This window comes from Oratosquilla oratoria, unplaced genomic scaffold, assembly GCF_046742065.1.
Source record: "Oratosquilla oratoria isolate Oo_2021 unplaced genomic scaffold, ASM4674206v1 SCAFFOLD165, whole genome shotgun sequence".
In the NCBI taxonomy this organism is placed as follows: Eukaryota; Metazoa; Arthropoda; class Malacostraca; order Stomatopoda; family Squillidae; genus Oratosquilla; species Oratosquilla oratoria.
Window position 1 is genome coordinate 23410 of NW_027467519.1, and position 22758 is coordinate 46167.

The 22758-nt window shown below is 40.6% G+C and overlaps 1 protein-coding gene across 1 annotated transcript in view; it reads left to right on the forward strand.

Moving 5' to 3' along the window:
* The window catches only part of LOC143022768 (uncharacterized), a 28493-nt gene extending 16625 nt beyond the window's left edge, over window positions 1–11868 (forward strand). Inside the window, exon 2 of the mRNA XM_076181115.1 lies at window positions 11599–11868. Coding sequence (XP_076037230.1) covers window positions 11599–11707 — 109 coding nt within the window. The 3' untranslated portion in view covers window positions 11708–11868. The remainder of the gene's footprint in view (window positions 1–11598) is intronic.
* The last annotated feature ends 10890 nt before the right edge of the window (window positions 11869–22758 follow it).

Genomic DNA, 22758 nt, shown 5'->3' on the forward strand with positions numbered 1-22758 from the left:
GACACTGCTTCTGACCCAGGGCGGTGGGCAGGGTGCAGGGATGACCCGTCATCCAGGAGGTGCTCAGATGAGAGGAAGGGTGGGAGGGGTGTGGAGTGTATTTAGGGATGAAATGGGTGGGAGTGTTTTTATGCCTTTCCCTTTTTGGCTACCTCCCTTGGAAGGGGGAAAAAGCCTTGGTATATGTATGTATGTAAATTTTACTTCCCACTTTTGAGTCCAATTCCATATCGTGTCCAGATCTTGTTGCAATGAGTTGCAGTCCTCTTCTGTTTTTACCTTTTTAAGTAATTTTGCATTATCTGCAAAAGAAATTCGTATAGCACTCCACGCCTTCATTCATGTCATTAATGTAAACGGTGAACATGATCGGGGCCCAATCAGGGGCCCAATCAGGAAGTCTTCCATCCATTCCAATAATTTTCCTCTGATGCCACCCTTTGATTCTATCTTATTTATTAATTTCTTATGAGGTACCTTATCGAATGCCTTTTGCAGGTCCAGAAAAGCACAGTCCACCCATCAATCTCTTTCTTGTATTATGTCTACTTATCTTGAGTAAAAGCAGATCAGATTTGTTGTACATGATCTCCCTTGTCTGAATCCAAATTGATTTGGGTTCAGTATAGATTTTTCTTCCAGGTATTTAACCCATCTCTTTTTGACAAAAAAATTTTGCTATTGTGCTTGTTAGTGAGACTGGTCTGTAGTTAGATGGATTTTCTTTATCACCTCCCTTATAAATTGGTACAATGTTTGCCATTTCCCAGTCCAATGGTACTTTTCCTTCTTTAAGTGAGGATTTAATTATATATTTTATCAGTTAATTCTTCCATACATTCCTTCAGTATCCAGTTTGCAATCCCATCTGGGCCATGTGATTTTCTGACATCCAGGGTTTTGATTTGATCACTGATTACTTTTTGTGTTATGTTTATTTCTTTCATTGCTGGGGATAATTCTGTCTCTCTATCTACACTGTTAGGTGAGTTTTCTATTGTGAATACTGATCTGAAGTGGTTGTTCATAATTTCAGCCATTTCCAGTTCTTCTGTATATTCCTTTTTATCTTGGTGCAGTTTTTCTATTTCATGTTTGTTTTTCAGTTTTCCATTTACGTATTTGTAAAATAGTCTGGGTTTTTCCTCACATTTGTCTATTATCTTTTTTTCATAATTCCTCTTTTCATCTCTGTGTATTTTTACATATTCGTTTCTTAGTTTAATGTACATTTGCCATGCTAAGAGGAGATTGTATGAAGAAGTGATTGTGCTGACAGCACTGTATGGGGCAGAAACATGGAACATAAGAGAGGAAGAGAGAAGGAGTTTGAATGTGTTTGAGATGAGGTGCCTGAGAAGTATGATAGGGGTTTGGCTGGATAGAGTGAGAAATGAGGAGGTAAGGAGGAGAACGGGGGGGTGGTAAGGGAGTTGAGAGATAGGGTTGGGATGGTTTGGACACATGGAAAGAATGAGTGAAGAAAGACTAGTAAAATAGGTGTGGAAGGCAGAAGTGGAGTGAGTGAACATGAGGGGGGACCTAGGATGAGATGGATGGATGGGGTGGAAGGGGCTTTAGGGAAGAGGGAAATATCTGTGGAGAAAGGATGGGAGAAGACAGAAGACAGGGGTGAATGGAGAATGGTTGTATATGGATGAGGTTGTGATGCATAAGGTGGGATGGGGTGGGTGAGGTAGTATGTGTGAGAAAAATTTGATGCAGCCCGAAGGGATTTCTCCCTGTCTTCTCTTTTTCTGCATGAGGGGACGGAGATGGGGGGGGTTGTCGATTTTATGAAGCGGCCTTGCTGTGGATGTTCTATGTCTTGCGAGACTGCTTCTGACCCAGTGCCAAGATAGGAGAGAGGGTAGAGGGTCGAAGGGAGTGGAGTGTATTAGGGATGAAATGGGCGGGAATGGTCTTTATACCTTTTTTTTTTTTTTTTTTTTTTTTGCTATTTCCCTTGTAAGGGGGAAAAAGCCTTTGGTATATGTATGTATATATTATTTCCTATTATATGATAATTACATACATATACCAAAGGCTTTTTCCCCCTACATGGGGGGTAGCCAAAAAGAAAAAGACATAGAAACCACTCCCACCCATTCCATTTCCTATGTATTCCACTCCTCTCCACCCTCCATCTTATCTTGGCACCTCCTGGATGACGGGTCATCCCTGCATCCTGTCCACTGCCCTGGATCAGAAGCAGTGTTGCATTATATGATAATTAAGCAGTGTTGCATTATAGAATAATTAAGAAATTAATAGTTATTATTTATCATTTATTATATATTTATTAATCATTATGTATATGCAGGTTAATGTGGCAAAGTTACATACAGCTGATACTTTAGGGTCTATATGGGGTGCCCCTACAGACCAGAGTCACACATCATTTTGTCTTTGATAGAGGAAATCTCTGTTTGTAGAGAAATGATGATACTTTTATTATACTGTGACTGTCCCTCTGTTATGCTGTCCCCCCACCCCTTGTTACTGTCCTGTACCATTTCTCTGAATATTCATTTCCTTTTTTCGCCTAACCCTGTGGTGGGGGAAAAATGCTACCACCAAGTTGTACAAGGTGACATACTCGTAATGGGACGGGGATAGAACTAGGAATCCTGCTACCTGTAGCCCCATGGATATGTAAAGATGAGAGTAAAAGAGAAGAGATAGCCAGTATGTTTATGATAAAAAAGATGGATGTGTTGGTATTGAATGAAACCAAGTTGAAAGGGAGGGGCGATTGTGAGTTTGGGAGTGTAGTTGGGAGGTTCTCAGGAGTGAAGAGAGGACGAGGGAGAGAAGGGGTGGCTATACTAGTAAGTGAAGAGATATGTAAGCATGTAGTGGAGTGGAAGGAGGTTTCTTCAAGGTTAATGTGGATGAAGGTGAAGCTGTGAAAGGAGATGTGGGTTTTTGTAAGTGTAATGAGAAGAGTGTAGAAGAAAGGGAGGCTTTTTGGATGGATTTAAATGAGTGCATAGAGGGATTAGGGAGAAATGTCAATGTAGTTGTACTGGGAGACCTTAATACTAGGGTAAGAAATGAACCAATAGATGGAGTGATTGGGAAGTGTGGAATTCCAGGAAAAAATTGTAGTGGTGAGTTGATGGGGGAGATGTGTCTCGAAAGAAAGATGATGGCATATAAAGTGTTTCGGAAGAAAGTAAGTCATAAGTAAACATGGGAGAGGGTGGTGGATGGAAGTATGGTAGATAGAGTGTTAATGGACTATATAGTAGTACCCAAGGGTATAGTAGGAAGAGTTAAGGTTGTATATGTTCTAAGGGGAGAGAGTAGGGGAATATCAGATCATTTTTTGGTAGAAGGTATGTTGAGAGTGAAGGATAGGTGGAGAAAGAGGAAAAGGGCAGAAGGTAGGGAGGTACTTAGAGTGAACTGCTTAAATGAGAAAGAAAAGGAGAAGGAGTATAAGAAGAAGCTGAGAGAGTGAAGGATAGCGTAGAACTAGGAGAGGAGGAATGGAAATGGTTCAAGGAGGGAGTTAATGAATTATTAGATGAATAATTAAATACACAAATAAATAAGAATTTAAATGAATAGGTAAACAGGTACACAAACTGCTGAATAAACAAGTCAGCATATAAATGAATAAGTAAATAAATAAATGAAAAAAAATGATTGATTAATCATTAAATAGAGAAAAATAGATAAATATATATATATAAATAGACTTTTCAATAAATTTATATGTTGATGAATGAATAAATAGGTAATTAGATAAATGAATAATTAAAGATATTAATAAACAAACTGAAAAATGAATAAATAAGTACCCGGTACATACATATACCAAAGGCTTCCCACTGCAACTACCTTTCCCTCCCTATCCTCCTTCACATTTAGCAACTCCCTAGAATACTCTGCCCACCTTCCTCTCACTGCCTTCTCTTCCATTATCATCTCTCCATCTGCACCTTTTACCTTTTCTTCCCTACTTGATTCGCTCCCTCTTCCTCTTATAATTTCTTACCAAAGCATCTTTTTATTACTTTAAAAATTTTCTGTCATACTCCTACCCCATCTGCTCTCCTCTCTTCCTCCTTTATCTTATGCTTAACTTCCTTTCTCTTTACTTTGTACCTCTCATACAGTTCCCTTGTCCTAATTTATAGCCAATCTATGAAAACCTGCTTCTCTTCTACACCCTTCTTTGCTTCCTCATCCCACCACTCACTACCCTTCCTTCTATTTCCTCCTGTCCTTCTTGTTCCACACACCATCTTTTCACACTTTATGACTCCCTCCTTGAACCATCCCCATTCCTCCTCCACTCCTAGACTCTATCCTTCACTCCCTCCCACTCCTCTCTCAGCTTTTTATACTCCTTATCCTTTTCTTTCACACTTTATGACTCCCTCCTTGAACCATCCCCATTCCTCCTCTACTCCTAGACTCTATCCTTCACTCCCTCCCACTCCTCTCTCAGCTTTTTATACTCCTTATCCTTTTCTTTCTCATTTAAGGAGTTCACTCCAAGTACCTCCCTACCTTCTGCCCTTTTCCTCTTTCTCCACCTATTCTCCACTCTCAACTTACCTTCCACCAGAAAATGATCTGATATTCCCCCACTTTCTCCCCTTAGAACATATACATCCTTAACTCTTCCTACCATACTCCTGGTCACCACTATATTGTCCCTTATTGCTCTATCTGCCACCCTTCCATCTACCACCCTCTCTCATGTGTACTTTTACTTGACTTTCTTCCTAAACACTGTATTTGCTATCATCAACTCTCTTTTGAGGCTCATCTCCACCATCAACTCTCCACTATGATTTTTTCCTGGAACTCCATAGTTCCCAATCACTCCGTCTAGCAGTTCATTTCCTAACCTAGCATTAAGGTCTCCCAATATGATTACATTGACATTTTTCCCTAATCCCTCTATGCATTCATTTAAATCTACCCAAAAATCCTCCCTTTCCTCTACACTCTTCTCACTACCAGGCCCATACGCACTTACAAAAACCCACATCTCCCCTCCCAGCTTCACCTTCATCCACATCAACCTTGAAGAAACCTCCTTCCACTCCACTACATGCTTACCTATCTCTTCACTTACTAGTATAGCCACCTCTTCTCTCCCTCATCCCCTCTTCACTCCTGAGAACCTCCCACTTACACTCCCAAACTCACACTTGCCCCTCCCTTTCAATTTAGTTTCACTAAAAGCCAACACATCCATCTTTTTTCTCACAAAAATACTGCCTATCTCTTTCCTTTTACTTTCATCTGTATCACATCCACACACATTAAAAGACCCAAACCTTAGGATACTGGTTGGAAAACTCCTAGACCCTCTTATGCCTTTACTTTTTAGGAATGTCCCCTTTGGGCCTACAGGTAGCAGGATACCTAGTCTTATTCCCGTCCTATTTTTTTTTCGCTTTTTATGACTCAAGTGGGAATACTTGGTGGCAGCATTCTATTCCCCCACTACAGGGTAGGTAAAAAAAGGAAATGAATATTCAGAGAAATGGTACATTACAGTAACAAGGGGTTGGGGGACAGCATAACGGAGGGACAGCCATAGTATAATAGAAGTGTCATCATTTCTCTATGAACAGTCTTCCTGTATCACAGAAAAAATTATGTGTGGCTCTGGTCCGTAGGGGCACCCCATATAGACCCTAAAGTATTAACTGCATGATACTTTGCCACAATAACATGATGTATTATACTGTTGAATATTTGTCATTTATTTCTTATTATCTGTTATATATATTTTATCTATCATTTATCATCTAGTATTTATGTATAATTACTTATAACATGTTATTACTTATTGTTTAATATCTATGAAATACTTTATATATTATTGATAATTTATTATATATATCTTATATATTATATATTATTATATAATATATACATACATTACCAAGGCTTTCTCCCCCTTACAAGGGAGGTAGCCAAAAAGAAAAAGGCGCAAAATTATTCCCACCCATTCCATCCCCAAACACACTCCACTCCCCTCCACCCTCCCTCCCATCTTAATACCTCCTGGATGACAGGTCATTCCTGTACCGTGTCCACTGCCCTGGGTCAGAGGCAGTGTCACAAGACACAGCACATCCACAGCAAGGCCGCTTCATTAAGTTGGCTACCCCCTCTCCATCCCACCCATGCATAAAAGGAGAAGACGGGGAGAAATCCCTTCGGGCTACGTCAAAATTTGCTCACACATACTACCTCACCCCCCATCTCCCCACCCATTCCACCTCATGCATCACAACATCATCCATATACAACCATTCTCCATGCAACCGTCATCTGTCCTCTCCCGTCCTTCCTCAACAGACATTCTCCTCTTCCCAAAAGCCCCCTTTACCCCATCCATCCATCTCATCCTAGGACATCCCCTCATGTTCACTCCCTCCACATCTTCCTTCCATACCTCTTTTACTAGTCTTTCTACACTCATTCTTTCCATGTGTCCAAACCATCCCAATACTCTTTCATCAACACTATCTCCTAACTCACTTTCCACCCCTGTTCTCCTCTTCACCTCCTCATTTCTCACTTTATCTAGCCTAGTAACCCCTATCGTACTTCTGAGACACCTTATGTCAAACAAATTCAAACTCCCTCTCCCTTCCTCTCTTCTATTCCATGTTTCTGCCCCATAGAGTGCTGTTGGCACAATCACTTCTTCATACAGTCTCCTCTTAGCATCCATTCCCAAATATCTATTCCTCATTACACTTTTTAATACACCAAGGCATTTACTTGCTTCTCTCAATCTACATTCTACCTCCATCTCCACTCCACCTTTTCCTGACACATTCACACCCAAGTATCTAAAACTATCCACTTCCTCCAGTTGCTCTCCCTTAATGCTCACTTCCAGTCTGCTGCCACCGTCACCCATTGTACATCTTATCACCTTACTTTTACCCACATTTATCTTCAGCTTTCTTCTTTCACACACTCTCCCAAACTTTGTCACCAACTTCCTCAATCCCTCCTCCGATCTTGCCACAAGCGCAGTGTCATCGGCAAACAACAGCTGGCTCACCTCCCACTTTTCTCCATTTTCCTTAACCATCTCCAATCCCTGACCCACCAACCTTGCATTTACCTCTTGCACCATCCCATCCATGTACAAGTTGAAAAGCCAGGGCAACATAACGCATCCCTGACGAAGTCCCACCTTTACCTCGAACCACTCACTCTCTCCATTTCTAATCCTGACACATGCTTTACTATTCTCGTAAAAACTCTTGACAGCTCCTATAAGCTTTCCTCCTATATAGCTGCAAAACCTACCACAGTGCCTTCCTGTCTACCCTGTTGTAAGCCTTTTCCAGATCCATAAAAGCCCAAAAAACATCCTTCCCCTTTCCAATAGCTTTCTCACATATCTGTCTTTCTTACCACAAAAATCTGATCCACACAACCTCTACCTGACCTAAATCCACACTGTTCCTCACCAATTACTCCCTCTGTTCCTCTCCTAATCCTCTCAATCAAGATCCTCCCATAAGCCTTCCCAACTACACTTAACACGCTAATCCCTCTGAAACTACAACATTCACACTTGTCCCCTTTTCCCCTGTAAAGTGGAACTATACAGGCACTCCTCAAGCCCTCCAGCACTCTACCCTCTCTCCAGCAAACATTGAATAGCCTCCCCAGCCAGTCCACCATCACTGTACCTTCTTTTTTCAGACATTCTGCATGGCATCCATCCAGACCAGGTGCCTTACCTGCTTTCATCATCTTAACCACTGCCTTCATTTCATCCTTCCTTATTTCTCTTCCATTTTCCTCTTTCATCACGGTCATTTTCTTAGCATTTCCCACTGCAACTATCTTTCCCTCGCCATCCTCCTTCACATTTAGCAACTCCTTAAAATACTCTGCCCATCTTCCCCTTACAGCCTTCTTTCTCTTCCATTATCATCTCTCCCTCTACACTTTTTACCTTTTCTTCTCTGCTTGATTCGCCTCCTCTTTCTCTCTTAATTTCTTTCCATAACATCTTTTTATTACTTTCAAAATTTTCTGTCATACTCTTACCCCATTTCACTAAATTTAAATTATTTATAATTTATTACTTATTTTTACTATTCATTATAATGTATTATATAGTAACTATCATTTATTATTTGTTTTTATTGTTTATTATTTCTTATTATTGTTTATTAGGATTTATTATTTGTTATTTATTATTTATTATGGTGTATTATTTTTTTCATTGTCTATTATTTATTACTTATAATTCCTTATTTATTATTTTTAATTATCATTTGTTATTTATTACCTCTTAATTAGTATTAATCATTTATTGTTTTCATTCATTATATTTTTTCATTACATGTTATCACCCATGTGTTTGTTTGATATGTACTGTATTATCTGATATCTATCATTTATTATACCTAGTTTATTATTCATTTCTTATAATTTATCATTTCTTATCTAGTATTTAATACTTATTAAATATCATTGATCATTATAATCATTTATCATAACAAGATTTTATCATTTAATATTTACTATGTTTGCTGGAGAGAGGGTAGAGTGCTGGAGGACTGGAGGAGTGCCTGTATAGATCCACTTTACAAGGGAAAAGGGGATAAATGTGAGTGTAGTAGTTTCAGAGGGATTAGCTTGTTAAGGAGATTGTCCATCAGAAAATCACGAAAATATAAAAAAAAGATACGAAATTCTGAAAATATTTTCTCTAAAAATTTTGCTCATTAGCTATCTTTTGGCCGAGTATGGATGTTGTTTCTTGATTTCTACTATCTAAAAAAGAATATAATACAATACCCCCCACCCTACTGTGGCTGGGTCATATGTGCTGCGTACTGCATATCACGTTTTCTGTTGTTACATATAATTGCTAACAAAAGAAACTGCGTATTTTGCACAATATTTATGCTTTTGTATGATAAATAATAGCATACGATATGGCAACAGGGACCCGACTGCTTAACGTACTGTTGTACAGTATGTGAATGTGACTTATTCATAGCTTGTCATCAAGTGAGTGAGATGTACTATTTCCTAGAGTTTAATTCTGTGCTAAAGTTGCAGTTCTGAACCACATCTTTGGTTATGAACTTGCATATATGCCATCAGCAAGAGGGACAACAACCAGTACTGCCATAAAACAGCTTAGGATGGCAGATAAAGATCGTCTGTCGCCAAAGATGCATCGCACCAAGAAAAGGAAAAGTGCACGCCTGGAACCTGAGCAATATAACCCTGGTGGATACTAACTGGATTCATCATATAAACCTGTAATTAATCAAAAGCTGGCAATAAAGAGTAGAGTGGTGCCTATGATACCCTTTCAACACCATAACATCCTAAATAATGAAAGGGGACCAGTAGCCATGAACAAAAAACTATGATGCTCATTCCTGAAAAACTTGATTTTTGCACATTTAACTTGATTCATATCCAGAACGCCTTCACTGATTTTCAACTGCAAATCCTTTTCGGATTCAGCAGAACTGGGTGAACATTTGGAGGCAGATTTATGTCCTTCTGTCATGGACTAGTAGGATTTTTTCATATATACATTTTTTTTTTTTCTTTTTCTTTTTTCATCAGCTTACTTTGGATTTTTTTTTTCTCATAACAGACTGATCAGAACATAATAATTCTGCCTTCATTTCTTCATCTATCTTTGCCCATTATAAAGACAAAAAATAATCAGTATCCAGTCAAAGGTCTATCCTCTGAATCAATTTCAACATTTTCAAAAATTACCCCGGAAAAAAAAAAAAAAAAAATCACAATAAAAAATGTATAAGCATAAATGACTTGAAAACTTGGTGGCATCTTCTCTGAGACAAGAGAGTTACTAGGAAAAATTTTGGCCACTTTCACCCCATACATGAAACGTTCGATTTTCTAGTGGACGTGCCCTAAGTGTAGTAGGGAAGGCTTATAGGAGGATCTTGATTGAGAGGATTAGGAGAGGAACAGAGGGAGTAATTGGTGAGGAACAGTGTGGATTTAGGACAGATAGAGGTTGTGTAGATCAGATTTTTGTGGTAGGACAGACATGTGAGAAAGCTATTGGAAAGGGGAAGGATGTTTTTTGGGCTTTTATAGATCTGGAAAAGGCTTACAACAGGGTAGACAGGAAGGTACTGTGGGAGGTTCTGCAGATATAAGGGATAGGAGGAAAGCTTCTAGTAGCTGTCAAGAGTTTTTACGAGAATAGTAGAGCATGTGTCAGGATTAGAAATGGAGAGAGTGAGTGGTTCGAGGTAAAGGTGGGACTTCGTCAGGGATGGTTTATGTCTCCCTGGCTGTTCAACTTATACATGGATGGGATGGTGAGAGTGGTAAATGCAAGGTTGGTGGGTTAGGGATTGGAGATGGCTAAAGAAAATGGAGAAAAGTGGGAGGTTAGCCAGCTGTTGTTTGCGGATGACACTGCGCCTGTGGCAGGATTGGAGGAGGTATTGAGGAAGTTGGTGACAGAGTTTGGGAGAGTGTGTGAAAGAAGAAAGCTGAAGATAAATATGGGTAAAAGTAAGGTGATGAGATGTACAAGGGGTAAAAGTGGCAGCAGACTGGAAGTGAACATTAAGGGAGAGCGACTGGAGGAAGTGGATAGTTTTAGATACTTGGGTGCAAATGTGTCAGGAAAAGGTGGAGTGAAGGTGGAGGTAGAATGTAGATTGAGAGAAGCGAGTAAATGCCTTGGTGGATTAAAAAGTGTAATGAGGAATAGACATCTGGGAATGGATGCTAAGAGGAGACTATATGAAGGAATGATTGTGCCAACAGCACTGTATGGGGCAGAAACATGAAACATGATAGAGGAAGAGAGAAGGAGTTTGAATGTTTTTGAGATGAGGTGTCTGAGAAGTATGATGGGGGTTACTAGGCTGGATAGAGTGAGGAATGAGGGGGTGAGGAGGAGAACAGGGGTGGAAAGGGAGCCGGGAGATAGTGTTGATGAAAGAGTATTGATATGGTTTGGACACATGGAAAGAATGAATGAAGAAAGACTAGTAAAAGAGGTATGGAAGGCAGATGTGGAGGGAGTGAACATGAGGGGACGTCCTAGGATGAGATGGATGGATGGGGTGAAGGCTTTCGGGAAGAGGGGAATGTCTGTTGAGGAAGGACGGGAGAGGACAGAAGACGGGTGAATGGGGAATGGTTGTATATGGATGATGATGTGATGCATGGGGTGGAATGGGTGGGGGGATGAGGTAGTATGTGTGAAAAAAATTTGATGCAGCCCTAAATGATTTCTCCCTGTCTTCTACTGTTCTGCATGTGTGTGTGTGTGTGAGGGGGGGGGGTTGACAATTTAATGAAGTGGCCTTGCTGTGGATGTGCTGTGTCTTGTGACACTGCCTCTGACCCAGGGCAGTGGACAGGGTGCAGGGATGACCTGTCATCCAGGAGGTGGTAAGATAAGAGGGAGGGTGGAGGGTATATAGGGATGAATTGGGGGGAATGATTTATGCCTTTTTCTTTTTGGCTACCTCCCTTGTTAGGGGGAAAAAGCCTTGGCATATGTATGTGTTTACTATTTTTATTTATTATCTATTACTAATTTTTCATTATTTATTTTATTAGCTACAAGCGCTGGCTTCGCCATGGGCACTTGGCCTGCAGAGCTGCTCGCTTTGCGAGCGGCCAATCAATCATCTCTGTTACTGTGACATCAGCGTTCTCAGCCAATTAGTCATCTCCGTTGCCGTAACGTCACCACTCTCGGCCAATCAGTTGTCCTCGTTGCTGTGACATCACCACTCTCTCAGCCAATCAGGTCCTTGTGGACTGTTACCAAATAACTGTCACCAGCTAGATAATTTTGCCAAAAAATGTAATTTTTTTTATTTATTAATAAATAATTATTTATTATTTATTGTCTTTAATATATTATCTGCAGGTTTTTAATCATTTAATGTTCATTGTTCAATGTATGTATTTTTATTCATTTTTTTTATTCATTGTTTAAGATTTGTTGTTCATTATTCATTGATTAATTATCTACTAATACTAATGATTAATAATTACTTGTTATTAATTATTTATTATTCATTACTTATTATTTTGTACTTATGACATTACTGTGGCGAAATTGCATGTATGAATGTTGCATAGTGTGCCTGGATGGTTGGTATGCGTGTAAGTGATGCGTGAATCGGAGAGTCGAAGCATAAGCAAGGGGGTATGTAGCGAGGGTATGCATGGGGGGACGCCAGGGGGGGGTCCCGGCGTCGCTCGCCATACCTCGCATAGAGAGAGTAAGCCTAGCATTGGTGTTGAACACACGTGTAAAATCCTCATGTTCGCTAAGCAGAATAAACAAGAGAAGACTGAACTCCTGCCTTTCCCTGATCCGGACAATTGTAGGCGTGAACTTGTCTTTAACTCGTGATTCCATGATCACGGCCCATGTGCAATAGAAAAAGGTGAGTTAATGTACATGCAAATACGTAACATTACTTATTGGTTATCATTTTAATCTACTATTTATCAATTATTGTTTATTTTCAATTTATTATCACTATCATTTATTGCATATTTTTTCATTTCTATGTATTTTTCCTCATTATTTAGTTATCCTTTTATTTCTATTGTTTATTTTATGTCTATATTTTTCCGTATTTGAATAATTAGTGATAATGGATTGGAATCTACATATCCCTTTCTCTCACCCTCTCTTCTTAATCTCTCCCTGTTTCTCTCTGTCTCTCTCTCTCTCTCTCTCTATATATATATATATATATATATATATATATATATATATATCATTCACTCTACCTCTCTGTCTGTCCTTTTATCTGTCTGAAGGCAAGCAGGAAGGTAGGCAGACACAAAGGCAATAGGTAGTTTGGCACAGAAAGGCAGGCAACCTGCCCTTCACAACCACCTTGGAGTGAAGGAGGCGGCCTCCCCCTGCCTGGTCAGGATCAGCTGGAAATGCTAGAAATTCTTCAGAAATTTTGCTATCATTACTTATCATTGTCCAAAGTTGAACAACTTTGAGGTAAAAGTCTATTTGCCATGAGTGATTTTCCCTTTACTAGGATTGGTGAATAATTATATTGGGCACATACATACTTCGCATGTATATATATATATATATATATATATATATATATATATATATATATATATATATAGTCTTGAGGAAGGAGGCAAAGAAAGACACGGGTCTAGGTCGGAGTTTATTCCTGACCAGTTTCACTTACAGGTAAGAAAATAGGACACTTGGTAACACCAACAACAAAGGTAAGTAACGACCTAAGTGTAGTCTACAAGATCCCTTGTAGCAAATGTAAGAAAGCTTACTTTGGCCAAAGCCATAGAGGTCTTGAAAAGAGAATTAGGGGGTACTAGGCAGATTTAAGAAACCATCACCTCTCAAATGCGCTGGTGAACCACACGGAAAAAGAAAAACATCTACCCAAGTGGCAAGAGGCAGAAGTATTGAGAAAAGGCCTAACAAAGAGACAGAGAAAGGTAATTGTGGCCTTATACATAGCTACCGAAAAGAACATGAACCAAAAGGTAGGGGACATAAAATGGTCTAAATACATAGCAAAATACGCAGCTGTTAGGACTAACACAAACATGGCGTCAACATAGATCAGTGGTCAAAACATCCAATGATCTTTTGTCCGGCAGGTTCCAAATTCCACACTCACGCAAGTTTTCTCATTAATTTTACATTCTTACACATTTTGAATACATGAATTGAGAAACTCGTTTTATTTTATCTTATTCATTTTATTTGATTTATTCTCAATTGATTATTTACAGGTTTCTCTTCACCAACCCACATCCCTTGCCCAGTTGGTGGGATTGTGGTGTCGGACTACTGTGTATACCGTCAGTGTCATGCAGGATCAACATTCCTCTGAAGAAGCTGTAAGCAAAAACGGTCAGGAATAAACTCAGCTCTAGACCTGTGTCTTTCTCTTCCTCCTTCCTCAAACCTGTCACAATGTCTCAATTTATATAGTTGTATTTACCTAGTTGTATTTTACGGGAAGGGGAGCTATGCTCATAGTGACCCGTTTTTGTTTCTCTTAAGAACAAGTTTGTTCTTGAATTATTTTATGGTGTTTGTACACACTATTTTTTCATCCAATTTGTTCCATATGTCTATCACCTTGTGTGGGAAGCTGTGCTTTTTCAGGTCTCTTCTGTAGCTTCCCTTTTTGAGTTTCATTTCATGTCCTCTTGTTTTTCCTCTGTTCCTTTTTGATAAGTCCTCTCTATCAAGGTAATCCTTTTCTTTCATAATCCTGTAGATGGTTAGTAGGTCCACTTGTTCTCATCTTTGTTCCAGGGTTGGTAATTCCAGTTTGGCCAGTCTTTGTTCATATATCAAGTTTGAAAGTGTTGTGGCCATCTTTATCGTTGCTCTTTGTATTCTTTCTACACACATATATCAAAGAATTTTTCCCCCTTACAAGGGAGGTAGCCAAAAAGAAAAAGGCATAAAAACCGTTCCCACCCATTCCATCCCTAATACACTCCACTCCCCTGCACCCTCCACACTCCCTCTTATCTTGACACCTCCTGGATGATGGGTCATCCCTGCATCTTGTCCACTGCTCTGGGTCAGAGGCAGTGTCACAAGGCACAGCACATCCACAGCAAGGCCGCTTCATTAAATCGGCGACCCCCCCTCTCCGTCCCCTCATGCAGAAAAGGAGAAGACAGGGAGAAATCCCTTTGGGCTGCATCAAATTTTTCTCACACATACTACCTCACCCCCCATCCCCCTACCCATTCCACCTCATGCATCACAACATCATCCATATACAACCATTCTCCATTCACCCCTGTCTTCTGTTCTCTCTCATCCTTCCTCAACAAACATTCCCCTTTTCCCCAAAGCCCCTTTCAGCCTATCCATCCACCTCATCCTAGGTCGCCCCCTCATGTTCACTCCCTCCCATACCTATTTTACTAGTCTTTCTTCACTCATTCTTTCCATGTGTCCAAACCATCCAAATACTCTTCATCAACCCTATCTCCCAACTCCCTTACCACCCCTGTTCTCCTCCTCACCTCCTCATTTCTCACTCTATCCAGCCTAGTAACCCCAGTCAAACTTCTCAGACACCTCATCTCAAACACATTCAAACTCTTTCTTCCTCTCTTATGTTCCATGTTTGTGCCCCATAGTGCTGTTGGCACAATCACTCCTTCATACAGTCTCCTCTTATCATCCATTCCCAAATATTTATTCCTCATTACACTTTTTAATACACCAAGGCATTTACTCGCTTCTATCAATCTACATTCTACCTCCATCTCCACTCCACCTTTTCCTGCCACATTTGCGCCAAGTATCTAAAATTATCCACTTCTTCCAGTTCTCCCTTAACATTCATTTCCATTTTGCTGCCACTTTCACCCCTTGTACATCTCATCACCTTACTTTTAATGACATTTATCTTCAACTTTCCTCCTTCTGCTCACTCTCCCAAACTCTGTCACCAACTTCCTCAATCCCTCCTCTGATCCTGCTACAAGCGCAGTGTCATCCGCAAAAAACAACTGGCTCACCTCCCACTTTTCTCCATTTTCTTTAACCATCTCCAAACCCTGACCCACCACCCTTGAATTTACCTCTCACACCACCCCATCCATGTATAAGTTGAACAGCCAGGGCGACATAACACATCCCTATTGAAGTCCCACCTTTACCTCGAACCACTCACTCTCTCCATTTCTAATCCTGACACAAGCTGTACTACTCTCGTAAAAACTCTTAACAGCTCCTAGAAGCTTTCCTCCTATCCCATATGTCTGCAAGGCCTCCCACAGTGCCTTCCTGTCTACCTTTTCATAAGCCTTTTCCAGATCTATAAAAGCCCCAAAAACATCCTTATCTTTTTCTATAGCTTTCTCACATATCTGACCACAAAAATCTGATCTATGCAACCTCTACCTGTCCTTAATCCACACTGCTCCTCGCCAATCACTCCCTCTGTTCATCTCCTATTCCTCTCAGTCAAGATCCTCCCTTAAGCCTTCCCAACTACACTTAACAAGCTCATCACTCTGAAACCACTACACTTACAATTGTCCCCTTTACCCTTGTAAAGAGGAACTATACAGGCACTCCTCCAGTCCTCCAGTACTCTACCCTCTCTCCGCAAACATTAAATAACCTCACCAGCCAGTCCACCATCATTGTACCTTCTTTTTTTAGACATTCTGCATGGCATCCATCCAGACCAGGTGTCTTACCTGCTCTCATCATCTTAACAACTGCCTTCACTTCATCCTTCCTTAATTGTCCTCCATTTTCCTCACTCATCCCAGTCATTTTCTTAGCATTTCCCACTGCAACTATCTCTCCCTCTCTATCCTCCTTCACATTTTGCAACTCCCTAAAATATTCTGCCTATCTTCCCCTTACGGCCTTCTCTTCAATTATCATCTCTCCATCTGCACCTTTTACCTTTTCTTCTGTACTTGATTTGCCTCCTCTTCCTCTCTTAATTTCTTTCCAAAACATCTTTTTATTTATTTCAAAACTTTCTCTTATACTCTTACCCCATTTCGCATCTGCTCTCCTCTTTGCCTCCTTTACCTTTTGCTTTACTTCTCTTTTCTTTTCTTTGTACCTCTCCTATGACTCCCTCGTCCTATTTTGTAACCAATCTGTGAATGCTCGCTTCTTCTCTTCTACAACCTTCTTTGTTTCCTCATCCCACCATTCACTACCCTTTCTTCTATTTCCTCCCATCCTTCTTGTCCCACATACCATCTTTGCACACTTTGTGACTCCCTCCTTGAACCATCCCCATTCCTTCTCCACTACTAGTTCTACTCTATCCTTCACTCCCTCCCACTACTCTTTCAGCTTGTACTCTTCTCTTTCATTTTCATGTAAAGAGTTCACTCTAAGCACCTCCCTACCTTTTGTCCTTTTCCTCTTTCTCCATCTATCCTCTACTCTCAACTTACCTCCCACCAAAAAATGATCTGATATTACCACACTCTCTCCCCTTAGCACATGTACATCCTTAACTCTTCCTATTATGCTCCTATCTACCACTACATAGTCCATTAATGCTCTATCCACCACCCTCTCCCATGTGTACTTATGCTTGACTTTCTTCCGAAATACTGTATTTGCTATCATCAACTCACTAGACACATCTCCATCATCGACTCTCCACTATGATTCTTTCCTGGAACTCTACATTTCCCAACCATTCCGTCAATTGGTTCATTTCCTACACTAGCATTAAGATCTCCCAGTAGTACTACATTGACGTTCCTCCCTAATCTCGCTATGCACTCATTTAAATCTATCCAAAAAGCCTCCCTTTCTTCTACACTCTTCTCATTACCAGGCCCATATGCACTTACAAAAACCCACATCTCCTTTCCCAATTTCACCTTCATCCACATTATCCTTGAGGAAACCTCATTCCACTCCACTACACGTTTACCTATCTCTTCACTTACTAGAATAGCCACCCCTTCCCTCCCTCGCCCTCTCTTCACTCCTGAATACCTACCAGCTACACTCCCAAACTCAGACTCGCACTTCCCTCTCAACTTAGTTTCACTCAAGGCCAACACATCCATCTTTCTTCTCACAAACATACTACCTATCTCTTCCCTTTTACTCTCATCTGTACCACATCCACGCACATTAAAAAACCCAAACTTTAGGGTGCTGGTTGGAAAACTCCTGACCCTCTTATGCGTTTACTTTTTTAGGAATACCCCCTGTGGGGCTACAGGATGAAGGATGCCTGGTCCCAATCCCCGTCTCGTTTTTCTCACCTCTTACGATCCAAGTGGAAATACTTGGTGGCAGTATTCTTCCCCCCCCCCCACCACCACCACAGGGTAGGCGAAACAAGGAAATGAAATTTAGAGTAATGGTACAAGACAGACAAGGGGTTGGGGGACAGCATAATGGAGGGACAGTAGCAGTATAATAAAAGTTTCATCATTTCTCTGTGAGCAGAGTCCTCCTCCATCACAGACAAAATGATGTGTGGCTCTGATCCGTAGGGGTGCCCCATATAGACCCAAAAGTATCAACTGCATGCATGCTACTTTGACATCACAACATGCATCCAATACCCCAGACAGGTATATTATATTCTTTTTTTATATTGGATGACCATATCAGCGCTGCATATTCCAGCTTTGGCCTTATCAGTGCTTGTAATATTTTTTTTTATCATTTCCTTACCCAGGTATTTAAAAGCCACCTTTATTGATTTCAACAAATTGTATGTTTCTCTGACTATTTCATTTATAAGTTTATTTGGTGACCAGTCTTTGTTGATGATTACTCCTAGGTCCCTTTCTGAATTTACTTTCTTTACTTCTTTTTCATTAGTTTATAGTGCCCTGGTATTCTGTTCTTGCTTTTTCCAAATTCGATTATACGGCCTTTCTTGATGTTGAAATCTACTTCCCATCTCTTGTTCCACTCTTGAAACTTTGTTCAGATCACTCTAATGACTCACAGTCTATTTCGGATCTTATTCTCTTTAATAACTTTGCATCATCTCCAAAGAAGTTCAGGTAGCATTCAATACTTTCGTCTATGTCATTCACATAAATAGAAAACATTATTGGAGCTAGTACTGACCCATCTGGGATGTCACTACTCATTTCTCCCCATTTTGAATATTTGTCTCTGAGCACTACTCTCATTTTTCTTCCATGTAGGAAATCCTCCATCCAGTTTATTAGTCTTCCATGTATGCCTCCTATTGTTTCCAGTTTATATTGCAATTTTCTGTTTGGTACCTTATCAAATGCCTTTTGTAAGTCCAGGAATACACAGTCTGCCTAGCCATCCCTTTCTTGCAAAATATCTATCAATCTTGAATAGAAACAAATCAAATTAATGGTACATGATCTTCCCTGTCTGAATCCCAATTGGCTCGGGATCGGTATATTGTTCTTCTTCAGATATTTTGTCCATCTATCTTTGATGATTCTCTCACAAATTTTAACTATTGCACTCATTAGGGACACTGGTCTATAATTTCTTGGGTCTTCTTTATTTCCCCCCTTGTATATCGGCACTATATTGGCATTTTTCCAGTCTCCTGGTAATTTTCCTTCTTTGAGTGAGCATTCAATTATTTTGTATATTTTTCCTGTTAGTTCATGTATACATTCCCTTAGTATCTAATTTGCAACTCCGTCCAGCCCATGTCATTTGTTAATGTCAAGCTTTAATATTTGCTTCCTTATTTCATTCTGAATAATATTTAATTCCTTCATTTGAGGAAATCTTACTTCATTTCTTCTAACACAGTTTTGTAGATTTTCTTTTTGTTTGGTGAATACAGATTTGAAGTGTTCTTAATATCTGCCATTTCTATATCTTGTGACATAACTTAAGTATTTCCTGTTTGTTTTTTAATTTGCTGTTTACATACATACATATACCAAGGCTGTTTCCCCCTTTCAAGGAAGGTAGCCAAAAAGGGAAAGGCATAAAAACACTCCCACCCATTTCATCCCTAAATACACTCCACACCCCTCCCACCCTCCCTCTCATCTGAGCACCTCCTGGATGACGGGTCATCCCTGCACCTTGCCCACCGCCCTGGGTCAGAAGCAGTGTCGCAAGACACAGCACATCCACAGCAAGGCCGCTTCATTTAATCGGCGACCCCCCCCTCTCCATCCCCCCTAGCATATAAGGAGAGGACGGGGAGAAATCCCTTCGGGCTGCGTCAAAATTTGCTTACACATACTACCTCACCCCCACCCCCCTGCCCATTCCTCCTCATGCAATCACAACATTATCCATATACAACCATTCTCCACTCACCTCTGTCTTCCATCCTCTCCCTTCCTTCCTCAACAGACATTCCCCTCTTCCCCAAAGCCCCCTTCACCCCATCCATCCACCTCATCCTAGGATGTCCCCTCATGTTCATTCCCTCCACATCTGCCTTCCATACCTCTTTTACTAGTCTTTCTTCACTCATTCTTTCCATGTGTCCAAACCATCCTAATATTCTTTCATCAACCCTATCTCCCAGCTCCTTTTTCACCCCTGTTCTCCTCCTCACCTCCTCATTTCTCACTCTATCTAGCCTAGTAACCCCCACCATACTTCTCAGACACCTCATCTCAAACACATTCAAACTCCTTCTCTCTTCTTCTCTTATGTTCCACGTTTCTGCCCCATACAGTGCTGTTGGCACAATCACTCCTCTTCGCATCCATTCCTAAATGTCTATTCCTCATTACACTCTTTAATCCACCAAGGCATTTACTCGCTTCTCTCAATCTACATTCTACCTCCACCTTCACTCCACCTTTTCCTGCTACACTTGCACCCAAGTATCTAAAACTATCCACTTCCTCCAGTCGCTCTCCCTTAATGTTCACTTCCATTCTACTGCCACTTTCACCCCTTGTACATCTCATCACCTTACCTTTACCCACATTTATCTTTGGCTTTCTTCTATCACATACTCTCCCAAACTCTGCCACCAGCTTCCTCAATCCCTCCTCCGATGCTGCCACAAGTGCAGTGTCGTCCACAAACAACAGCTGGCTCACCTCCCACTTTTCTCCATTTTCTTTAACCATCTCCAATCCCTGACCCACTACCCTAGCATTCACCTCTCGCACCACCCCATCCATGTATAAGTTGAACAGCCAGGGCGACATAACACATCCTTGACGAAGTCCCACCTTTACCTCGAACCACTCACTCTCTCCATTTCCAATCCTGACACAAGCTCTACTACTCTCATAAAAACTCTTGACAGCTCCCAAAAGCTTTCCTCCTATCCCATAAATCTGCATAACCTCCCACAGTGCCTTTCTGTCTACCCTATCATAAGCCTTTTCCAGATCCATAAAAGCCCAAAAAACATCCTTCCCCTTTCCTATAGCTCTCTCACATATCTGTCTTACCACAAAGATCTGATCTACACAACCTCTACCTGTCCTAAATCCACACTGTTCCTCACCAATTACTCCCTCTGTTCCTCTCCTAATCCTCTCAATCAAGATCCTCCCATAAGCCTTCCCAACTACACTTAACAAGCTAATCCCTCTGAAACTACTACATTCACACTTGTCCCCTTTTCCCTTGTAAAGAGGAACTATACAGGCACTCCTCCAGTCCTCCGGTACTCTACCCTCTCTCCAGCAAACACTAAAAAACCTCACCAACCAGTCCACCATCACTTGACCTCCCTTTTTCAGACATTCTGCATGGCATCCATCCAGACCAGGTGCCTTACCTGCTTTCATCATCTTAACAACTGCCTTCACCTCATCCCTCCTTATTTCTCCTCCATTCTCCTCACTCATCACTCTCATTTTCTTCGCATTTCCCACTGCAGCTATCTTTCCTTTCCTATCCTCCTTCACATTTAGCAACTCCCTAAAATATTCTGCCCATCTTCCCCTTACTGCCTTCTCTTCCATTATCATCTCTCCATCTGCACCTTTTACCTTTTCTTCCCTACTTGATTCGTCTCCTCTTCCTCTCTTAATTTCTTTCCAAAACATCTTTTTATTATTTTCAAAATTTTCTGTCATACTCTTACCCCATTTCACATCTGCTCTCCTCTTTGCAACCTTTACCTTTTGCTTTACTTCTCTTTTCTTTTCTTTGTACCTCTCATATGACTCCCTCGTCCTCTTTTGTAACCAATCTGTGAATGCTCGCTTCTTCTCTTCAACAACCTTCTTTGTTTCCTCATCCCACCATTCACTACCCTTTCTTCTATTTCCCCCTGTCCTTCTTGTTCCACACACCATCCTTGCACACTTTATGACTCCCTCCTTGAACCATCCCCATTCCTCCTCCACACCCATCTCTACTCCATCCTTTACTCCCTCCCACTCCTCCTTCAGCTTCTTTCCGTACTCCTTCTCCTTTTCCTTTTCATTCAAGGAGTTCACTCTAAGAACCTCCCTACCTTTTGTCCCTTTCCTCTTTCTCAATCTATCCTCCACTCTCAACTTACCTCCCACCAAAAAATGATCTGATATTCCCCCACCCTCTCCCCTTAGCACATGTACATCCTTAACTCTTCCTATCATAATCCTATTTACCACTACATAATCCATTAGCGCTCTATCTACCACCCTTCCCTCCACCACCCTCTCCCATGTGTACTTATGCTTGACTTTCTTCCGAAACACTGTATTTGCTATCATCAACTCTCTTTCTAGACACATTTCCACCATCAACTCTCCACTACGATTCTTTCCTGGAACTCCACACTTCCCAACCACTCCATCGATTGGACCATTTCCCACCCTAGCATTAAGGTCTCCCAGTACTATTACTGTTTACATATCTATAAAATAACTTGGGTTGATCTTTACATTTGTCTATTATGGCCTTTTCATAATTTCTTTTTTCTTCCCTATGTATTTTTCTATTTTCATTTCTTAGTTTGGTGTATATTTTCCATTATTCAGATTTTTTCCCCATATTTTCCAGGCTTTATCTCTTGTCTTTTGCCTCACTTTTTTGTAGTACCAGGATACAGGATACGTATACCCTTTCCTGTTTTTGTCTAGGTACATACATGTCCACTCCTTCCTTATAGATTTCCTTCCAAATTGTCTATTTCTCTTCCACCTTTGTTTCTCCATTATCAAATTTTTCCCAATTTGCTTCTTGAAAGAATTTCCCAAGTTTCTTAAAATCTGTTTTGTTATACATTAGTCTTCATTTTCTGTGTTTTTCATTTTTTCTATGTTTCTTCATTTAATTCTAGTTCTAGTAGTATA